Source organism: Syzygium oleosum, unplaced genomic scaffold, assembly GCF_021117445.2.
Source record: "Syzygium oleosum isolate NSW1041296 unplaced genomic scaffold, Sole_v2.1 Sole_v2.34, whole genome shotgun sequence".
In the NCBI taxonomy this organism is placed as follows: domain Eukaryota; kingdom Viridiplantae; phylum Streptophyta; class Magnoliopsida; order Myrtales; family Myrtaceae; genus Syzygium; species Syzygium oleosum.
This window is the reverse complement of record NW_026607518.1, coordinates 692,762-716,115: the sequence shown is the minus strand read 5'-3', so window position 1 is coordinate 716,115 and position 23,354 is coordinate 692,762. Positions and strand designations below refer to the sequence as shown.

Genomic DNA, 23,354 nt, shown 5'->3' with positions numbered 1-23,354 from the left:
TTGTCGGTAACTGAGAAAATTATAATAAGAAATACTATATTTTATGTCATAAATGTAAAAAGGCTAAATTACGCAAAAATTAGGTGAAATTGCGAAATCATGGACCCAATATTTTCAATCATATCTGGGCTAGAGGCTTGGGTCTATGAATCGAGCATCATTTTGGTGACTTATCATATTTAAAAATCATTAATGTGCATTATCCGGAAATTCGGGCATTGTTTCAAGAGTGATGCCGAGTAGTCTGTGCTAGAAATTAAGGGAAGAAAAAAATATCATGTGGAAGATGTCCTAATACAAGGTTGGCCATCAATATACAAACTGGTTTTTTGGTGAAGCGCACAGCCAGCCAAAACAAGTTATTATGTTGAGTCAAGATGCGTACCCCATTCAGGATAGTGAGATACCCAAGTTGATGGGAGACATGGAACGGTTAATCACAATAAGACATATCACAATACTAGTCATAAGAACATTCCTTAAAAAGGAAGGCTAATATAGCGAATAGGCACGCTGAATGTTGCACGGTCCCTTGAGTAAGGCCAATCGGTTCGAACTGCCATGACTGGTCACTCCTCCCTACCCTTTTGATTTTCGAGTGTGTTGTCGTTTGCATCATCTCTCCATGTCTCTCTCATGCACTAAAATTTTTGAAGCTTAAGGAGAGAGAGAGAGAGAGATGGAGTGTTTAAGATGAGATTGAAAAATTATTCGTCCACATTGTCTGAATTAACATTAACTTTTCATTCTTTACTTGACGTAAATCTTTTGGTGCACGTATTAAAACTTTTTCACTCAAAATAACACGAAAATTTCACTGCCTTTAAAAGATGAAATGCGTGTTGATACGTAAATTTTAATAATTTTGTCAATCGATAATATTTTTAAATCTTGATGAGAAAGAAAAATATTATGCTTTCTTATATACTTAATCTCACAATAAATATTTGACCCAAAAAAATTGCACAATAAACAACCCTAAGTTTGTTATTGTACAAAACAAAGTAACATATAGATTGTCAGATTATATGCATCACACTCGCCGGTAATTATTAGGAAAAATAATACAAACAGTCCCTAAATTTTGGCTAAATGTGCAATTTGGTCCCTGAACTTTTAATTTGTTCAATGTAGTCCCTGAACTTTAACCTAATATACAATGTAGTCCATAAGCTTATAATTTGTTTAATGTCATCTCTGAACTTTTTATACATGTTCGATTTAGTCCCTAAACTATATAAAAATATTTAATGTAGTTCTTGAACTACATAAAAATATTTAATGTAGCATTTCCATTAATTTAAGTTCAAGGACTATTTTGAACATTTTTGTATAGTTCAGGGATTACATTGAACATGTACCCAAAGTTCAGGGATCACATTGAACAAATTAAAAGATCAAGGATCAAATTGAATATTAAGCTAAAGCTCATGGACTATATTGAATAAATTAAAAGGTTAGAGATCAAATTGCACTTTAAACTAAAGTTCAGGAATTATTTGTGTCATTATCTCTAATCAGTAATTCTCCCCGTTCAAGACCGAGAGGCCCATCCATGGATGGAGGCGCTGCGACTTGGACCGGGTCGGAGGAAGTGTCCGGCCGAATCCGGAAGCAAAGCGGGGTCGTCTCAGGTAGCATCTCTCTCTCTCTCGCTTCCTGGAGGCTGGAGCTGAACAGACGAAGGAGGAAGAAGAAGAAGAAGAAGAAGAAGACGACGAAGAAGAGAGGGAATGAGCGTGTACGGAGGAGATAGCTGGGCGAGGGAAGCCCAGCACCGGAAGAGACGGGCCGACGGTCTGGCGGTGGAAGGTCTCGACGCCACCTCCTACAAGAGGCTCTCCTCCGGCAAGTTCGCTTGCCTCGTCTGCCCTCGCGCCCCCGTCCTCGATTCCGCTCTCATGCTCTCCGTACGTCTCGTATCTCTTCGCACGCCAAACTTTTGCTATCCGTCGATGTGTTTTCTTTTGTGGGTCTGTGTTTTCTTGATTGGTTGTCAGCTTGATGAGTAGCTGGAGGATTGTAGCGATATTCGCTAGATGTTAGAGAGGGAGACGAGTCGTGGGTCCGACAGAACATCTGGGTCCTCCGGCATTGGCGTTTCTGTGAGAAGCCTAACTAATTTTCGGGGCAATTTCCCCATAAACCCAATTGTTCTGATGTAGAATGTATTATTAATGTGCTTTTTGGTTTCGGTCCGGTCGGCAGAATTTCGGTTGGTGTCGGCTGGCAAACGACCATCAAGTTGCCATTTTGAATTTGATCAAATGTGTTGTATGGCTTCCTCTCGGGCAAACTGTCTTGCTGGTCTACTTTATTGTGTTTTGGTTCGATTTGTTTGGAGAACCGTGTAATGCCTATGGCGGGTACTGACCAAAATGCTTGTTCTGCCTGTGATGTTGATGCAAGGTTTTGCATTGTCGACCGGGTCATGCTAGTTGCACATTAGATGTTATGAATTTTCTGTGCCTCACCTGCGAATGTTCAGTTACTTCCTTTCGCGGTGAATTAATTCGCATTATGCTTCCGTTTAAGAAAAGACACCAGAACAAGAAAGTTGGGTTTTTATTGGATTGAAATGCATGTGAGTGGACATTGCTAGACGTTTGAAAGAAGCAGATGTTATTTGGGACACAGGTGATCATTCATATGGTCACTACATGTATAGATCGATATAGTTTTCTGCTGCACAGATTGTCTTGTGGTTGTAGATCACTTCACTAGTTTTGCTTGTTGATATTCTTTTATTATGCAGATGCATTGCAAGGGGTCACGCCACCGTGTTGCATTGTCAAGATTGAAGGAGAGAGAATTGGAAAAGAAGGATGAGATCAACAAGAGAATAGCCTTGTCTGATTGTGCTGTAAACGCAGGCACTAGTACTTCTACTTCAAACAGAATAAAAAGTAAGCCCTTGATTGAGCAAACAAGGAAGACCGCTTTGGAAGTAATTGACAAGGCAAACACTAGACAAGACGTCCATAACGAAGGCCATAATGCAAAAATATGTGGGATTCTCCATGGTAATGAAACTTCACATGTAAGTGAAAGCTTCTCTTTCGCTGCAAAAGAAGCAGCTGAAGAGGTGATTGTACAGCCACAAGTTAGTATCAGAGAGCGTCGTGAAAGAGAGCTCAAGTTTACTTCTGCTGGTTGGAAGCGTGATGGCAATGGCAGATGGTTCAAGGATGAAAATGTGAGTTCTTTCAACAATTTGATAAACATTTTATTGTTCTGCAAGGCATCATGCGGTTTTAATTTGGAATATTTACAATAAGGATGACTGAAATCTTGGCTCTGTACAATTTACTAAATGCTGTATGTACAGATGTGATGTCTGTATTTTATCTTAGGCATTGATTGTGGCAATTTTATGGCATTTGCAGGTTGAATTTGACTCGGATGAAGAAGATCCAAATATATGTCTTGCATAACACATAAGATCACAACGATATTTTTGAGCAATTGATGCCAGAGAACAATAAAGACTAATGAGAGGAATTCATGTAAAAGTTTGATGACTTGACTTGCCAAGCTGATGTCCCATAATACCAATCAGATGTTACTACAAATTTCCATCCAAAGGTCTGAAATACTTCAAGAAATGTATATATTTGTTGAGGATGAGTGCCTGCAATCGACTTCCTAGGGATTTGATTCATCTGTCAAGTTAGGGATTTAATTGATCTTCTTTGACTGCTAACCTGTGAGTATTGAACATACTTGATGGAGCACGAGATGAATGATTAGGTTGTTTGTGAGAAAGTTTCAGAGTTTTATCTGCATGCTTAAGTGGTGTAAAAGTTATTAGCACGCCATTCCTGTCTGACTTGAAGCTTTTCCTAAGTAGATAGAACTCAGAAACAGGTATTGAATTGGGAGAAGTTTTTGATATAGAGAATCACAATCTCTCTACTTATTCTGTTCTTGGTGCAACTCATGTAAGACTTAGTGGGTCATATGTCATTACTGTACGGTGCACAAGGAAGTAAATTATGCCAAATGCGTTCCTCAGTGTGTGTCGACCTAACTTAGTCTATCCATCAATAGTTCTTTGTTCATGGTGCACGTCTCAGAAAGAGAATCTATGATCCATTTCGTGATATCTCCGATCTCGGGCCAGGCCATGATGAAAGGTGTGTCACACTGGCCGGCCAATTTGGTGCCACTTCAACCCATTGGGCTAGTTAGCAGGCTTAAAGAGATTAAAAAAATTGGTCTGATGGGCTTCTGCTGCAGAAATTGGGCAGTGTTGCTCGTAGTCCTTTTCTTGTTCTGTCCTTTGCAAGTGAATTTGTCCATGCCGATCTTTCCTTCGACATGATCCTCATGGTGGTCCAACAATGAAGAGCTCGTCCCTTAGCAAGTGAAATGTCTTTTATTTCATGGAGGCTACATTTCTTTACATGCTGTATAAAGTATTTTATCTCATGGATTCCCAAAAATGTTCAAAGGTCAAGGCATAAACATAAGGTTTGCAATATTTTACCCGGGAAAATTATCTAATACGTTCCCATAGATCTTTATGTTGCATTTCCATGCTGAAGAGATCTAAAAGGAGGCCAAATCAAAATCCCCAAACCCTAAGCTCTCATTCATGTACTTGGATATATTGAGTCCTTATGATCACATCACTAATTGAATTCAAGGCATCTAGTTTCATAATGCCTTCGCACGCGCGCCTTCACAAATCTTGTCTTCACGTGGTCATCTTCCCTTAGTTGAAAGGTGGGAATCCAAAATAACGAGTCTATTAACATAATGTGGTTGAATCTAATTTCACTTGAAGCCTAAAAACATGAGCCAGCTATGTGCATTAATCGATCGTCATCATATCAATAGTTCGATGTCAGAACTGTTTCACTAAAATCCCTCATACGTACACGTTTGACATATTTTATATTTCATTTTTCCCCCTTCATTAGGAAAGGGGACTTAGAAGCTTTTTGGTTTGGTAGATTGGTTGTTGGAAGAAGTGACGGAAGAGGGACCCAAGCTGTGACAGCTCAAGTCATGTGAAGTGCATGAACTTTGTGGTTGGCTTTCACCCTCCCCTCCGAACCCCGGAATATGGGATCTGATGCAAAAATCATGCAATACGAGCATCACCGGATACGTCCCCACATCCCAAAACATGTTACCTGAATTATTTATTGTACTTTGACTTAAGTTTTCTTCATTGAGACAGGGAGTACATTCTCCTCATCACCGCGAAGTTTCGCCTGTTTTTGGCTCAACTCAATGGACACATACAAGTACCAGAACGCAGGTTCGTGAAAACAAGTTCATATGATGTTGTCTGCTCTCTTCGTAGCCAAAACGTTTCACTAAACCCACTTTGATGAGTCTTGGGGTCGATTATGAGCAGCTAACACTGACAGATAAAGATATTGATTCAGAAGTTCACCAGAAGAGGCTGCAATAAATGGTGGGTTGCAGCGTGGTTTCTATCAAAGGAAGATGATAGGGAAAGTGGGATCAAGGACCAGCAATTACCACAAGGGGGACCAGAAGTTTTTGAGAAAAAATGGGTGGTCTGTGTGTTACCCTATCTTGGACAATTTGCATATAAGGATCCAAGCTACATGCAATGTGTATTGGAGAATGAGTAGACAAGTTGACTACCTAACCTACTAGAACAGGTTAGACATGTAGTAGGCAATTTTGGTGGACGTGTGTAAGACATCATTTCCTGTGTAAGACATCATTTCCTATGAAAATCTTGCCTTGCAAATGGAATTAAAAATCTAAAACAGAACCTCAAAACTTTCTATTAGAGTAGACAAAAATTGACGAGAATTAAATATCACATCGTTATCTTGATTAGAGTAAACCTAGGGGCAACATCGGTCACATCTTTGTGAGTGAAGTCTTTCCAAAGGTACGTGGAGACGACCGGTTACGTGCATTTGCGGGCTGGAGTGGACCCGGAGGTAGCTGGTGTTTAACCGTTTGGTCATAACTTTTATTGGTATTTTGCAAAATTCCTTTTTAATTTTCGAGTGTAATTTATATATCTGCCCTCCCCCAATTTAGATTTGCTAACTTCGCTGACTCGCGCCCTCAAGTTAAAATCTTGTGTTTGCTACTTTTTGTGAGGATCAATCGATTGAAAGATTCTTTTATCCCGTATTATAAAAAAACGAAAGCTAAAGAGTCAACTCGATTATTTTGGCCTCTCCATAGTTCGTTGTTGTCGTTACATTTCCTTAATAATTTTATCGGTATTTTCATTTCGAAAAAAGGAAAAAAGTCAAAAATGTGCAATAGCTGGTCGTGTCTGTTTTTATGGAACTCAAAATCCCCATAACGTTTTTTTTTTTTTTTGTTTACAACCAAAATGTCGGATGGGAAACCTCGAATTCATGGAGAATTTCGATTTATCTCATGGACCAGAAAAGACGCGACATAATATTCAGGTGGATGGGCTAAAATGCGGTTGTTTCCATCTGGAGACATATACTAAACTAAATCCTAGGGGATCCGCGTGTGCCAAATTCCAAAATGAGCACTCTGCATACTATCAAAAAGAACGTGTGTTACACGAGAAGGAAGATAATAAAACAAATTTTAAAGATGTGAAATATAATTTAAGTTCAAACATTTGACCTATTAGGTTTTAAAAGATTCAATTTTAGAAAGTGCGAGAAATTTCGGGAATCATATTTTAATATTTGGTCAACTTCTAAATTATGATTTTATCCATTATTCATGAATAATAATGAGTCCGGTTAACATATCAATCCTTAGTCCACCGTGAGAGAAACGGCTTGTTATAGGCTACAAATTCTTAAAGCAGTGAACTCCACAATAATTTTTAATTATTTGTTATTTGTTATTGGGAAAATTTCAAATCCGATCCGAAAGTGCCTTCATTTTCCCAAAAGATGGTCCACAGTGAGCCTTGTTTCACCGACCGGCCAAATCTTCGCCAGCCGGCGAGCACATACATCTCACATGCTAATTTGGGCGACACAGCGAAGTGCATTTTCGTACAAAAGCATTTCTTTCCTTTTCTTTTCATTTTACTGTTCATCGTCGTGCCTTCCTTGACTGGGTTCTTCTTGTTTTTACCTTCCTTCCGCAACTTTGCTCTTTTTGCTGGGCAATTCCCACCACCATTTAATTAGGGCGACCAAGAAAACATTAAGGCGACTAAGTAGCGAGATTCATCATTCTCAAACCAAACGGGAAAAAAGAAAAAGACAAAAGTAGAAAGCAATGCTTTGCTTGGACTCATGCGAGTCTCCAAAGTCCAAACCTTTTCGGTGAAAGAAAATACATAAAGTATAAGGGGAACTTCAAGTCATAACCATCAGCTCCTAAGATGAATCGGAAAGATTCATAGAACCACCCAAAGTGCAATGGCGATTGAGGAAAATGATTGCAAAAAAGAAAGTTCCCAGTCTAATATAGTATTTGAAAAAAAACAAGCACCCAGTCAAGGAAGGACGACGAAGAGATGAACAGTCGAATGAAAAGGAAAGGCAAGAAATGATTTTGGACGAAAATGCCCCTCACTGTCTCACCGGGCTGGTGAAGATTTGGCTGGTCAATGGGGTAAGCCCTTATTTGAGACTAAGTAAGTCACTTTAGGTCCTTACTTGAAATAAGGCCTACTTTGCATTTCTCTTTTGGAAAAATGAGAGCACTTCGAATCTCTATTTGAAATTTTTCCTTTGTTATTTTGTGGCTCAAAACTGACTATTAGTCTCATGGAGGATTAAGAATAGTTACTTAATCATTTCTCATTGTAAAATTCATCTCAACACCTATATGGGTATCCTTTGATTTTTAGGAAAGTTTTGAAGCTGAAATATTCCTTCTTGTTTGCTTTATATATTGCAGAGACCATTAGAATATCACTCTTTCGTTACCCCACTTAAAGCAATAAAATCTTCGGGGTATCAGCCCATATATCACTCGGCAATACATTCTCTATTTTTCCTTTGAGCAACTCAGCTACTTTTTAGGCTTGGAGAGTTTTCAAATTCCTTTGTTTATTATCTTTCTCAAGCTAAATATGCCACTGATCTTCAATCTCGAGCAGAATTCATTGACAAGCAAGGTTGCTACAACTCATAACGAGACCCGTGTCAAATTTAATGCAAAAAATGTGACTCCTCTTTCAAATCCTACACTTTATCGACATTTGGTTTGCATTCTTTATATATCTCACTGTTACTCGACCTGACATTACATTTGTTGTTCATATTGTCAATCAATACATAACCACATCCCATTTGACTCATTTTGCTGCAGTTCTTCAATTTCTTCGCTACTTCAAGGGTACATTATATCACCGCCTTCATTTTTCTGCTCATTCTACATCTAAGTTGATAGCTGATGCTAACTAGGTTAGTGACCCTCAAGATCGTCGCTCAACTAAGGGCTACTGTTTCGTTTTAGGCAACTCACTTATCTTATGGCGTAGCAAGAATGAGACTGTTATTGCTCACTCTAGTACCAAAACATAATATCGAGCTCGTGCTTATACAACACCAGAGTTATTATGGTTTGTGACGTTTACTAGAAGACATAGGAGTGCATCATAATAGTGGTGCAACCATTCATTGCGACAACTGAAGTGTTATCCAAATAGCACATAATAATGTTTTTCATAAACTCTCCAAGCACATTAAAATAGACTGTCATTTCATCTTATACCATGTTTTTCATGGCGGTGGTCGACTTGCATCCATTGTATCCATTGATCAGACTTCTGATATCTTCACCAAGGCCCATTTGCCTAGGCATTTTTTGGATCTTTTCTCCAAACTCAAGTTTACTTCCTGTAAGTCACCTTAAGTTTGAGAGGAGCGTTAGAGATATATTTAGGATTACGATTTAGGATTAGTTAATTGCGGTTTACGTTAATTGTAATTATGTCTAATTGCTTTCTGTTCCTATATATAGGGGTTTTGTACTCTTTTTATGATAATGTACATGATATTACACTTTTCTCTCTTCTGCTACAAATCTCAACTATTTGGGTTGGGTCATTTCTTATGGATAACATTACAAGACTCTATAATGGGAGGTGAAACTTGAAACGTCATGTTACAATGTCCAAGAAAAAGAATCTATTTATGTTTAATTCTTGCCCATATGCTTATGGATTGTGATTCTTTAGAATTCGGAGAGTGATTGCACGAGGCGCAGTCACCTTCTTGAGGTGTAAATACATCATCCTCCAAGTTTATTGGACAGTTCGTATATTTTTCCCATTTCCTTTCAAATTTCGCTTTTTCCATTTTTCTCTTGCATGCTTCAATGCCAATTAACAACCCGAGCTCCCACACGACCACAAGCCACTCGCATGCCAATTCATCCGCGACCAGCCTCCTCCAAGCTGGGCGAAATCAGCCAAGCCGCGAACCTCGACACCGAGATCTTCGACACTGAGTTCACTCTCTATCTCCCCGATCCAGGCTCGTTCCGCCGGATCTAACATCACTAGGCCCAGATCCTTGTCCCGGTCTTTAAAGGTCTTGACCTCATGACCACCACGGGTTCCTTTTATCTACATTAACTGCGGAGGAGAGAGACATTGACCCGTTGGGATGGTGACGAGAAAACTTAGATGGTGGAGCAGCAACGATGGGGACACTCATGACTTGACAAAGGTAGATGGGAGGTGGAGAGAGAGAGAGAGAGAGTCACGGGTTTCTTGTGCAATTTTTTAGGTAAATTTCTCAAATGGCGGGGGCTTCTAAATCATCCAAACGTGCATTGTGATGCTCCATACCTTTAGCGAATCCACATTCTTTGATTATAAAAGTGGAGATGAAAATTTGTATTGAAAAACAAAATTATGAAGAATAACTAAAAAATACCTCGAAATGGTGCTGGTGATGAAGTGAATTTTGTCTCAATTAATAACTTAAAGTGGAGAAATGCATCTCAATGAACTCCCTTGCCTCATTGACGTTTAAATAAATATCTTGTCGAACGGCCAAAACTGCGCGAAAAGGCTGAAATAGACGAAAATGCCCCTCTCATGCATGAAAATATCCCATGAAAATCACTTGCTCACCGTCGAGTGAGAAATTTGGCCACCAATGGGTTGAGGGGGTTGATCGAGACACATTACCCTACTTTAGGGTGTTAATTGAGACAAAATCAACTTCATGTGTTGTTTGCGAAAATAGCACCACGTGTTTCCCAGAACTTGCCCGGATATTCTTCAAAAGTGTGCTATGAACAAGCAAGAGTGGGCATCATTCTCATGGTGCATGCTGCACAGAATGGAAAAACACAGCAACCTTTCTGGACAAAATGAAGACAAATGATCCCAATTTCGAATCGGAGAAGCCACATGTTCTAGACCATAGTAAAAACCCATCAACATCATTCTTTTTGTTTTTTGCTATGCAGCACGAATTATGTCCTTCACATTATGCATCACACGTATGCCCATCAAAGGTGGGTGCCCAATTGGTGGACAGGCTTTGATTGGTGTGTGATCTCTCCATCAAATAAACGTTGGATCTTGGAGTTTTTGGTCCAAGAAATTAAGTACAAAAGGTGGTGGTGGTGGTTGCTTTCCGAATGGTTGAGACTTGGGAGATCCGTATCCGTCTTTCCTTTTATGAAAATCGCCATTATTATCTTCGAGTGTCTGAACTGTTTCCACAGCGAGTCTCTCCCTCCATCATGAGGAAGAAACAGTGACTCCCAGAGCAAGTTGACCCCCCCACCAGCGTATTCCACGATTCGGAAAAGGTGACCCTCTTGCGCATTGATTGAGTGCAGAACGGCAGGACATCTAGGGCTGGTACGGGTCGAAATTTCAAACGCATCTTGATAAGATCAGATCATGTGAATCTTCTCCTTCTTTTCTGGCGTAATTACTTGTATCTGAAGAATCATTTGAGATATGTGAGTTGAGATAAATCACTTGGCATGTACCGGTGAATAATCTTCCTTCCCATGTGGTGAGGATCCCGTCAACATGGGAGGCTTTCTTTGTACTCTACAGCTTCTATAAAACGTTTAGGATAAATTCATGAGACAAGTATGCAGGAAGTTCTAAAATTTACATCTAAAGCGCAAATAATTTATAAAATATTCATTTCGCTCCTTTGAGTTCTGAAACTTACACCGGAAAATAAACGAGGGGCTATGCTCTTCTGTTAGTTTTCCTTAGTTGGAAAATAAATGTTAGATGCTGCTTTTTTATATTTTTCCATCCTAGTCCTGTTTGAGGCAATTGGGTGGTGGTGGCGTCATCGTGCATACCAACATGGAGTGAGGGTCGGTTGGACCTCTCACGACAATCACGCTAGCTTGATGGTGTCGAGTGGTGGTGTCATAACATAAGATCGCTGTGATCTAACAATTCATATTGAATGAATTATTATAGATCGATATTTACTTGATTAAAGTTCGGCAAGACATCCTAATTCTGCCACTGCACCTAGGCTAATATGATGTAAGGTAAACCTAGGCGCATAGGAACCCGTGCACTTGCACGGGTTGCCTTTATCTAATAATATTCAACGACCTAGTTATATAAGAACTGTCAATTATCTCAAGTTGCTTGTCCTTGTTCCACTCGAGTATTTTCTCATAAATTGACCTATTTCCATTAAATATTCGGATGGTCGAACTCCAACATTCTAAGCACGTATTTTCAAAATATGTGCATCGTAATTTTTTAATTATCTTTCCTTGAATAAAAGGTATCGAAGTTATTAATTTCATGAGTTGTCTTTTTGGGATAATTTGTTTGAGGTTTACGACTTTTGTTTCGGTTTCACAACTGTAGGTAAAAAGCTGATTTGCATTTGGCTCAGAATATCAGTTTTCTTGATATTATTTTACACATTTTAATTCATTTTCTGGACTTGTGATCTATATCGTATAACAATTTGAGAGGATAAGGACACCAATGATAATAATTTTGTTTCTTTGTTTTTCTATTTTTTTATTACTGAGAACGTGTTTTGAATAGAAATCCGTTTGATGAAACAATTTCATTTTTCTATTTTTGGGATAATTTTTTAACCTAGAAATAGGTTTGGAACATACATGAGATGTAAAGTTTTTTTACATTAATATTTCTGAAACAGAAACAGAAATAAAAATTATTCTTAAAACTCGACCTCGTCGCTCGCCGCTGCCGCCCACCGCGCCGCTCGTTGCCAGCCCCCCGCCGCCCGCCGATGTACGAATTCTACATCAATGTTATCAAACGAATTTCTGTTTCAGGAACAAATTTTATGTCGTTATTAAATGCTACTTTTTGCAAAGTAATAAAAATAGAAAATTTTACTTTCTGGCCAGAAATTGGGCCCGAGAAGAGAATGATTATCATTCGAGTCCTGAAAATCAGTTTAGTTGTTCTTTGTCAAAAATATATTTGGAATTTTTTTATAGAATCACAGTTATCAACATTTAATACTCTTTGAAATCCTTATTCTTTTTTATTTTTACTCTTCGTTTTTCTTAAATTATATCGAATTTAAATGGGAGACAATGACAATTGTTTGCGACCCCTCTAAATTTCTTAAATTACACCAGACATTCATTTGTACGAGTAAATTTGTAACTTGTTCTTATGTTTATAGTAATCATGTAAGTCACTCTTGGTAACTTATACTACTCCTTATTTTTTTATGTTTGAGATTTATTATACCTTTAATTCTTATTAATTAAACCTAAGGCAGAGTTTTTTGCTTTTGCCTTTTCATACTACACATATATTGTATTGAACTATCATTTTTTTAAGGAATGCATTGAATATAATAGATGATTTATCACTATTTGCGTGAAGTTTGCTTTTAGTAACTTTCGTTTTTACTATTCGTCGATTATTTATATCAATGAAATTATTCTTTTGAATTTTCATTAATTAAATTTAAAGTGGAAATTTACTTTTAGTCTTCCAAATTCCTATATTGATTAGGGACATGGATATATGGATATTTTGATAGATAAAAAACAAATAGCTCTTCCGAAAGAAAAGTCATGTCAATGGTGCGCGCTTTTGAATGGTAATAGTATTTGATGGTTATAAATTTTTCCTCAAATTTAGAGTGAGATTAGGAAGACCAATGAGAATGAAGGAGAGTCATGACAAAAAGAAAATGAGACTCAACATAGCAAAAATAATATTAGGTCACCTCACCTTAATATATATCTTTTTTTTCAAAGTAAAAAACAAATAAATCCAATGCTCCTACTACAAGAAATCTATATATATATTTGTAAGAATAGACATTATACCAGCGGTGCTCCATGATGTGAAATCCCTATGGTCTAGTGTTTTTCATTGACAATGATATCTTAGAAGTGTGCTATCTTATGTTGACTTAGCAACGATGGCATGATGAGAGGGAATTTTTAGTGTGATTTTTAGTTGGACTTTCATGATTTTGAAGCCCCTTTACGAAACCACAAAGTAAAAGCGCCGTGGAAAGGGATTGCTCATGGGATTCTTGTACCATACCACAAAGGAAGAACTTTCCACACAAATGGTCTCGGTCTCTAAAAAGTATTTTACGTGTTGATTGCGCGGCTAACATGATTTCACCGACCAATTATGACACTCAGGTGATAGGCATGTTAGGAGCTTACCGCAGAAGCCCGATATTTTACTTAGGAGATTGCCAAAAGGGAGCTCAAATCTTAACCCGTCAACATATTTAATTGGATCTACTTTCACTTAGGAGTTTAAGCCAATAAATTACGGGCCAATTAGAATATATTAACTGCTTTACACCACACAAATTATTCAATGAGATTTCTCTAACACAACTCAAATGTGTATATCAACAAGGCATCTCATTTCACTTAGTGCTTTAATGTTGGAAATACTCAATTTGGATTTACTTGATAAATCGTGCGGCATGGCAAGCAGCATAACTGTCATATAGAATACCTTCTTCTCAATCTTGGGCTCAACGATGGTGCCCGGGACCATGCACACGAGTGGTATAGGATACAATAAACCATTTTATTAATGTGGTAGTTCTATACAAAGTGTAGTCAATAGCATGCATTAAATTGTATGAGATCATCGGTAAGCATATTCTTTTGATCGTAAGTAAGCATAGAATATCATCAATCACAACTTCTTATTTATTTATTTATTTTTCGAAAAATTCTTCTTTTTTATTGAAAACTAGAAAAATTATCTTTTTTTAATGACAAGGATGCCCACTTTTAAGTAGATAATCTCTGGGACAATGAAATGCTCCGCACTGATCTCACCGTCTTGGTAAAATGCAACCCAAAGCCTGAATAAGTGGCCTATACATGAAACTGTTTGGTTTTGATGGTATAAGAAAACAAAACATGTTTCGTGCACCTAATTTTCCCTCATGTACCCGTTACTCGATCGCTAAAGCAAGCCCAATAAGGGTTATTTCGACATTGACGGTCGATTATTTATCATAATTTCTTTTGCAATACACGTGAGGACTTGCGTGAAGAGAGTTTGGCCACTGTGCTCCACAATGTTGTGTCGCATGCAGGATTAACTTGGATTGGGGGTAACATCTCGTGTTATCTCTATTCCCTATCACAATGAGAAACTTTAAAGAGTTTTGCCAATTTTTAAGTTAGGCATGGAGATAGCTCGCGAAGGAAATTCCGACATATAGATAAGATTTTCTAGTGGGTTTGATGTCGCCCATGTTCTTATGAAACGAGGCAACGCACCATTACAATGCGTCCTCACAACACGGGATAACCTACCAACCGAGGACTCCATCGACACCCGGATTTGGTCGGCAAAGGACCTCGCTACTAATAGAGATGTCCACTCCCTAAAATATTTAGTATATGTAGACAGAATCGAAGGAAGAGGTTTAGGCATTTACTCATATAATCTCCCTAATACGCATCCCGAATGGAATCAATTTTCAAGTTCGATTATAAAGTATCTAGAATCAACATTGGCATGTTACTCTCTTGTGAAACACAAGGTACTTGTATCATGTTCAGTTAATTCTATATCTAGGTAATAATCAATCTATAAACTCGCAAGTGATTTGCTATAGTGATCTACTATAGCGATTGAACAGTGATTTGTCCATCTTGGTCTACTACAGTATTAGTCCGTATTGCTGCAGTTTCTAACGGTTAATCTTCTTTTAGTGATTTAATTCTTCTTATGACAAGTTGATCCCATAAGAGTTGTCTTCATTGGTATTCCCGCTATGGTGTGATTTGGTAGAGCTGCTACAGTCTATCGATTCTTTGATTTCCATATAATTTTTTCCATAACTACAATATATTCATCTTGTGCTTGTACACCTGCAAGTTGTGCTGCTCCAAAGGATTTTTGTTGTAAAAATAAAGTATTTGAAGGACCAGTCAATGTTTTGGGGATGTTGTGGTGATTTGGGAGGTACAGTGATTTAGCTAGTTTATAACCGACTCTTTTGAAGTTTGTTTAAAAAAATTAAAACTATCCCACCATTTGATTTTATATCTTCTAATCAAATTTGGGATTTTGGGAAAGACAATTGTAATTAAATTCCCAGGCTAATACCCAGGAGATCGGAAGTTGATAAAGAAATGCATGAGACATGGAAAACATGATTCATGTTGTGATGGTACAAAATGCATATGCAAGATTTTGAAGCTATTTTTTGACTGGTAAGGGTAATATTTCAACTATTGGGCCATAGTGTTCCAACCATAGGTTGAACCAATTGGGTGATTGATGAATTGGGAATTATGATTTAAAGTAGAAGACCCATATATGTGTGTGTGTAAAATATGTCAAATGAATGTCAGCCCTCAAGGAAGACTCCTTAATGTAGACCAAACTCGGAAATTGATAAATATGAAAAACACGTAGTTGTTATATTATTGATAGAACGATTTACAGCTTAGAAAAGAACACATAGAGGCTTATGGATGACTCGGAAGTAGAAGCCAATAGCACAAGCTCAAACAAACACACAAGAGTAGAGTTTGATAAAATGAAAGAATCAGAACGAAAACTTGGATAAAATAAATAAAATCTTGCGATTTGGTTGAGCATGTCTCGTTCTTCATGCTTAAGATGTTCTCCTTGTAGTCATGAGCCTCTCGTTTTTATGTTTTAAGACTTGTTTCTTAAGTTTCGGACGTGTTCCCAAATTTTGGACATACTTCCCAAGTTTTGGATGCGGAGCCCACAAGCAGGGATCGTTTTTGGACGTACCCTTATAATCATGAGCCTCTAGAATCGCAATTCCACATTCTAGGTTTTGTTCTCCACATTTTGGAAGCGTTCTTTGCTTCATGTCCCCCATTTTCTGGATGGGTTCCTCATGTTTTGGGGGGGACTGGTATCAATTTTTGCTGACAAGTTTGGAATTCATGCCAATTGTTTCGTAGTGTCTAGCCATGATCTCTATCACTTCGATATTTTAGGGATAACATTAGACAAGAGAATAATCGTTCCCTCACTTTTCTTAGACTTTTATCTAGCTTGGCATCATCCTAACCACTCCTGCCGCGTGTATGCCAACAATTTCTTCCATGTGTCCGCCAGCTACTTGTGCCACGTTTATACCAATTGCTTGTGCCGCGTCTATGTCAACTGCTTGTAACGTTTCAATATTTGTTCCGCTCTTCAATACTAGCCATTGATGACGAACATGTCAAATTTTGGTGCCAATATCAGTCAATGCCAATCTCCCACATGGCAATCAACCCGTTGGTCAAACCCGCGTCAATCACAATCTGATTGGCATAATTTGCACGGCATCTTATAATTTTTTAAAAAAGCCAATATCGTGTTTAATACGGCCAATGCCTCACAAAATCAATGTCTCTTTCAATATGATCAAGACTTATTTTGGCCATTTTTAAGTACCAACAATATACAAACAAGTTTTTTCCCCTTCTAATTTAATTTACCCCATAGGTGAACTACTTGCTACATATGAAAGACTTGGATCCCTAGATCAAACTTATAATATAATCAGCCGTGCCCTTATTTCCTCTCGCATTGATAAAAAAAATATGATTGATCTTAGGATTCTCACCGCTTTTTATCTTCGCCCCTATTGAATTGCGAGATTGATCAATAACAAGATGAATATTTTCACCACCTGCACACCAATCCAGGCTCTCTCGTGAGCCGCAATACTCGAACGTTGTAGCTTAGCTTTCCTCCACATGGAAAAAATAAAATAAGATAAATCACTTTATTTTATTATTTTTATCAAATCACTTTATTTTATTTTTTTTATTGGCTAAACTGGCCCCCCGATCCTCGGCGATACGGTCCGCTACAACATTGACCAACTGCCGCATTTCACTTTTGCTTTGCCATCATTTGTCTGGAGTGCCATTGATTGAAGATTTTGATGCATAAGGCTATGGCAGAATTATTTTATGCATGGTGGGCACACGACGATTCTAGACTTCCAATAGAATTGAGTTGACAAATGCAAGAGTCTTTTTGAGGGGATTTTTTTTTAATGGTCATTGTGTTTTTACATTGGAGCCCCATGGTTCAAATCTTTGAAAGTGAACAAGATAGTTTCACTTCTCGTATTATACATAATCCGTTCTATCAGTAGAAGGTTTAGTTGATATGAGATTTATGTGTCTAAAAAGGATTTCGTTAGCATAAAAAAGTATCAAAGAATTGATAATCATTTGGAAAAAAAGGATCTTGGTTGAAAAGAAAGATTTTATTATCATCGTACTTATTAACTAATAGAAAATGATTTTAGATTGGTTTAGCTGCTTGGACACTTGGCACTTTTTTTGGCTCGTTTTTGTTGCCCAATGATCGCACGCTCTAATATAAAAAAAAAGTAAAAATAGCACATTTGTTGCCCAATGATCGCACGGTCTTATCTACGTTTCGATTTCAGGATTGTAATTAACCACCTTCTTAAATCAATAGTGTATAAGGCCGCTCATGTAAAACCTTTTTTTTTTTACATTAGCGACGTATGCTACAATTACTCATATAAATGATGCACCAAGAAGACCTTAATAAACATAAATCCACCCATGATCGGAACCCAACGAGTTATCTCTTGCAACATCCCCTCCAATGACTGAGAGCATTCACCGCCCCCGTCACCTATGCGAAGTAGTCTCATTACTCAGGCCCATCGCTTTGGTCTCTCTCTCTCTCCACCCACTCTTGACGAGATCGGTTGAGGGCATCCCCATCCAAGATCTTGTTGATGGAAATGGTGATCGAGTGAGAGAGAGAGAGAGAAAAGTCTGATGTGAAGGAGGAGAGAGAAGCCAATGTGTGGACATATGAAAGGCCTCCAGGACGATGGCGGTGCAATCATGGTGGCGGTTGACGATCGGAATCGTTGGAGCAATTATGTAGTGGGGTTGAGGGAGAGACGGGAAGGTTAAGGGCTGTATTATGTTTAGTTTAGGGGGGGTTCGTGTGGGTAATTTATACTATCATGAAATGTCTAATCCGTCATATTTATAATCGATCATTTATTTATTTACTAGTGTCAAGACATGTGCTATATGTATATGCATGGAATTGGTTATTTGTCTATGGAAAGAAAATGGGTAGTTTCAAGAGAAAGTGGATGACATGTGAAGTTACGAAAGATGTGCTAATTATGTATTTTTTATGCTTTATTATTTAACACAACGGTAATTTTGGAATATACATGTTCCCTTTCATATTTTTTTGGTCGAAAATTCCCTTTGATTTAAAGAGTGGCTTTGACTTAACTTGCCGTTCGAGTCATGAAGGTGCTTTACATCACTCTAACGATTTAGGCTTTGCCAATTTGGCGTTAAGGATATAATGAGTTTAAAAGAAGATGAAAAATCTAACTAGTCGTGGATTCCATCGAGAAGTGCAACCCTTGGTATATAAAGAGTTCGACACTTATAATAGTACAAATCAATTGTTTGATTCCTGAAACTACTTGTCATGTCAGGCAAATTCGTCTTTTATTTTTGATTTTTGATTGAATTTCTTGGCTGCATTCCTCCAAATTATTGATTGCCAAAAAGCCTCCCAACTTGCAAGTGTATGGCTCGATGATTGACTTTAGAGGACACATTTATTGTGGCATTTTTAGAAAATTGGTTTGGAAGCATCTTTTGAACCACTTCTGCATGCCGGGCATAATTAGACGTAAATTCATTATTGATGTGTGGCGTGAGGTTCGGATGAACCACTCCATTACGCACCCTACCCATTAAAAATGTGTGGCAACGCACGTTTGCTGAACGAACAGACCACTTGATCATGCAGGATCATGAAGATCTTAGATACTTAGACTGCATTAATTTTGCAGAAAAAAATGAATAATTTGAAAAATATTTTCTTAAAAATGATAACTTGTATCGCTTACAAGAATAGATGAACGAAAAATATTTTCATCATACACGAATATATTTAGACAGAAATAGTTATTTCAAGCAATATGAGCGATTATTTTTTGAAAAATATTTTACAAATCATTCATTTTTCGCGAAATAAACGGAGCTTGATGTTTTTTTTTTTTACAGATATATATGTTTTTTGCCAAGGAAAAAATAATTGTTGCTAGCTAGGAAATTTTGCAGAAAGCTGGACTTCATATCTGAGACGCCTTCTTTTGGTTAGTATACATATGTCGTTGAATAGGAATGTGTGGCTGATATCTCAGGATCGGTTGAGTAATATGGAGAAGGTTTAGATATAACATGCATAGATCACGTGGCAGTGATACTGAGACGCAACCAACCGACTTCAAGGGAGATGCATACGTACATACATGATGCTAGGTGGGATGAGATTCATAGGATTCAAACAATGATAATTGATCGGTTATACCATGTCGCCACTGTTGTGTAATGTATTAGTCACATGAAATACTTTCTTGAGAATTTTGATAGGCTAAGTTGTTTTGATAAATTAAGCAGTGCAAAAATTTCGAACCTATATATAATTTGCCCCACGAGTCGTAAGAAATCATTGAAGCGAACCGGGTAAGTAGAAGGGCTGTATTTTTCTCCATCTATAGTTGGATAGAATTTTCTTCGATCATATTTTTGAATTGCATTTTTTAAATTATGGATATTACCACATGAAATCTTATATTAATTAATGTTAAAAATGGGTATGTAAGCCACCAATCACCCGATTTTTGTGGAGGAAAAGATGTTCCTAAGCACAACTCTTAAAACGACAAGATGGGGACATGAAGGAGATTAGTGGAATGATTTGGTTCACTCAATTGTGAGATCACTCACCCGATTCCCTTTCACGTGGATTCAATTTTGTAGAAGGAATACTTTTAGGACTTTGTTTGATTCAATGGGGAATTGAATTCTTCAAAAGATGGAATTTCAATTTCTACTATTTCATGCTTGGAGAAAATTAGACCACGGATTTGGATTCCACATGGAGCACACCTACTAAAAAAATGCGGAATTGGATTACCTAACTATGGTTAGGATTGCGATTCCATTCCACATTGTACTAACTACAAAATTATCAAAAACTCAATTCAACTACCGATCACTGTCGTCCCTAATACTACGCAACTAATATTGTGTCGATCATTATATCATGAATAATCTATTACAAAATAGCTATTTATGTATAATCAAGATAAGATGATTTACTATTCAAATATTTGCTTAGTATTCAATATGAATTCAATTGTCGTTGATGTAGTGTAGCATTGATAAGGTGAATGGGAGAAAAGAGTGCAGTGTCTTTTGGTTATGGCTATTTATAGCCCAGGCTGTAATATAGCTATTAGTCAAAGGAGTCATTTAATAGCTAGCTATAATAGGAACTTCACTGTAATATTTCTTATCACAAACAATCATCGAAATAGGCAGTCAACCTGTAATAGACTTGTCATGCAATTGCCGATATCGCAATCGCAACCAAACATGTTATTTTTGTGTGGTTACTTAAGTATTCGTTTTGGGGTTTAGACCGCGTAAATCCGGCCGTGTTATGATAAAATGATATTAGAGTTGAGTTGCTTTCAAAAGAAGTATCATGGGGCGAGTTGGGCAAACACTAATGAAGACGTCAAGCAGAAGGAGAGATTACTTGATATGTTCAATGAAAAAGAAACATTTGATCAAAATTACATGTTACCAATTAGAATGTTATAATCTAAAAATAGTATCCATTATCTTATTTTTGGTAAGAAACTAATAACATTCATTATTAAATTTTGGACAAATACCACAAAAAATCTTAAATGATGCCCATTGTGATACAAATATCCTAATTCTTTTAGTGTCACCAAAAACCTTAATCTTGCTCACTGTGATACAAACATCCTCAACTTTCTTTGTGTCAAGAAAAAATCCAAACTTTACCATCTATTTCAATTCCGTCTATGGTATATTTGTCACACTGATATAAGTTCTGAGTTTTTTATGGCACAAAAAAAAAGTTTAGAGGATTTATGTCACAATGGGCAAGTTTAGAGTTTTTAGTAACACCAAAAAAAGTTCGGAATATTTGTGTCACAATAGATATAGTTTTGGGTTTTTTGTGGTATTAACCCTGTAATTTTTAGCTATTATCAAATCACTTTGCCTACACATTTTATTCAGATGGTTGACACTTTATTTAGCGTTTCGCGATACCAATATTTCTTTTTCGGCTTAATCAAACAATAAATAAATTCTGAAGAGGTTATAATCCATGTAACATAGGTCACAAATCCCACTCACTTGTACTTATCAACTACAATTGATTTTTACCTGTGACTGTGTCTCCAAAATACTAAAATGCCAATGAATACACACACTTGTGTTCGAAAAAATTCTTGTAATCAATGTGGTAATTGGTAGATGGAGAGACTGCATCTCCATCGTTATATTAAAGAAATATTTACGATTGTAATTAGAGAGACTTATATAATAGTCTCCTCTCTGTCATTTGTATCATCTCACAAATTCAATACATGAAGAGTACTAGAGCAGTTCTCTCGAAACACTTCTCTTTCTAAAGTTTATCTTTGCGATTTGGGGTGAGCCCAGTGAGTGAATGAGTGAGCATTAAATTGAGAAAAAGACTAAATTTAGGCAACTCTATTAAGGGATGAACAAGTCAAGCACTTCAAGTTAAGATAAAGATCAAAATGGGAATTTTTATCTTTATGATCTGGGGTGGGCCATATCTAGGGTAAGACACATTAACATCATCTCATAAAAACATATTTAGTGGCGATGAATTTCTACTCCTAACTTTTATATGCTATACTTTTTTCCAAAATTAAAAAATATAGTAAGTTTTGTAAAAGACATAAAAAGCTACACATGATATGATATATTAACATATGGGAAATTTTGAAAGATATCAGATATTTTTCCTATAAGGTCTACAATTAAAAGGTATGATTCACCCAAATTAATATTCAACTCTATACAGGTTGATTGATTTTCTCTTCTTTTTTTTATTTTTATTTTTCCAGAACATTAATCCCTTGACTTTTTTTCTTGATTTAATATTTTTCATATAAAATTTTTCCTGGGACATTTAGAGCTTGTTTGGTAATATTTCTATTTCTCTATTTTTCTATTCTTTTGTTCCCCGGAATAGAAAAGAACAGAAATCCATTTGGTAACGGAAAAGAAGCAACAAGTCAAAAAATTTACTTCTTTGTTCTCGAGAACAATTTCTGAAACAAAATCATTTTTTTCTTTTCTTTTTTTCCTTTCTTCTTCTTCCTCCTCTAGTTGGTCGCCAGGCCTCCACGATGGTCGGCTACTAGCTAGAGACGAGGGCCAGCTAGGCTTGACCTCGCCCAGGTAGGCCTATCCGGGGGCCAGCAAGGCTTGCCCGAGGCCGGCGACCAACTAGAGGAGGAAGAAGGAAGAAGAAAAAAAGAAAAATTACAGAAAATTAGTAAAAAAAACTAAAGAAAATTTCACGTCACAAAAAACGCTCTTTTGTTCTTTTTCTATCCTGAGAAGATAAAATTTACGTGGTTACCAAACGGATTCTTTTGTTCAGAAATTCGTTCAAAAAATAAAAATAAAATAATTATTTATGAAAAGAAATTGTTCTCGAAAATGTAAATGTTACCAAATCGCCTTCATAATCCAATAGAAAACTTCTGTTTCTCGATGGAGTCTGCTATGCAGGGAGAAAAGGACCGAAGTGGAAGGTAACTAATTGACGTGACTCAATCACTCTAGAAGAATTTTTGTGAAGTGAAAGCAAAAATTTCGGATCAGAAAAGACTTTGCATGAAAAGAAAAAAAATCAAGAAAATAGACCCACCGGATATATTTTCCTTTTTTTATATCGACAAGGAAAAAGAAAAAGAGAAATTCGTCGTATCTGATCCCACGTGGACAACGAGATCCACAGATCACTTCCCCTTCCCTTCCCTTCCTTCCTTCCTTCCTTCCTTCCTCTCTCTCTCTCTCTCTCTCTCTCT

The 23,354-nt window shown here is 37.1% G+C and overlaps 1 protein-coding gene across 2 annotated transcripts; it reads left to right on the top strand.

Annotated features, from left to right (window-relative positions):
• Positions 1–1,562: 1,562 nt before the first annotated feature.
• Positions 1,563–3,765, top strand: LOC115685684 (uncharacterized). 2 transcript variants are annotated; one of them, XM_030610770.2, is made up of 3 exons: positions 1,563–1,910; positions 2,756–3,196; positions 3,387–3,572. In XM_030610770.2, the coding sequence occupies exons 1-3, from the start codon at positions 1,734–1,736 to the stop codon at positions 3,432–3,434; spliced, it is 666 nt and encodes a 221-aa protein (XP_030466630.2). In that variant the 5' UTR covers positions 1,563–1,733; the 3' UTR covers positions 3,435–3,572. The 2 variants fall into 2 exon arrangements, with proteins under 2 accessions (XP_030466630.2, XP_056160976.1); XM_056305001.1 differs by lacking the exon at positions 1,563–1,910 and adding an exon at positions 2,009–2,105 and having other exon boundaries at positions 3,387–3,765.
• The last annotated feature ends 19,589 nt before the right edge of the window (positions 3,766–23,354 follow it).

Coding starts and splice junctions, on each gene's coding strand:
- LOC115685684 (XM_030610770.2), top strand. CDS start 1,734: ATGAGCGTGTACGGAGGAGATAGCTGGGCGAGGGAAGCCCAGCACCGG. Junction 1,911..2,755: donor ATTCCGCTCTCATGCTCTCC/GTACGTCTCGTA, acceptor TTTATTATGCAG/ATGCATTGCAAGGGGTCACG. Junction 3,197..3,386: donor GATGGTTCAAGGATGAAAAT/GTGAGTTCTTTC, acceptor TGGCATTTGCAG/GTTGAATTTGACTCGGATGA.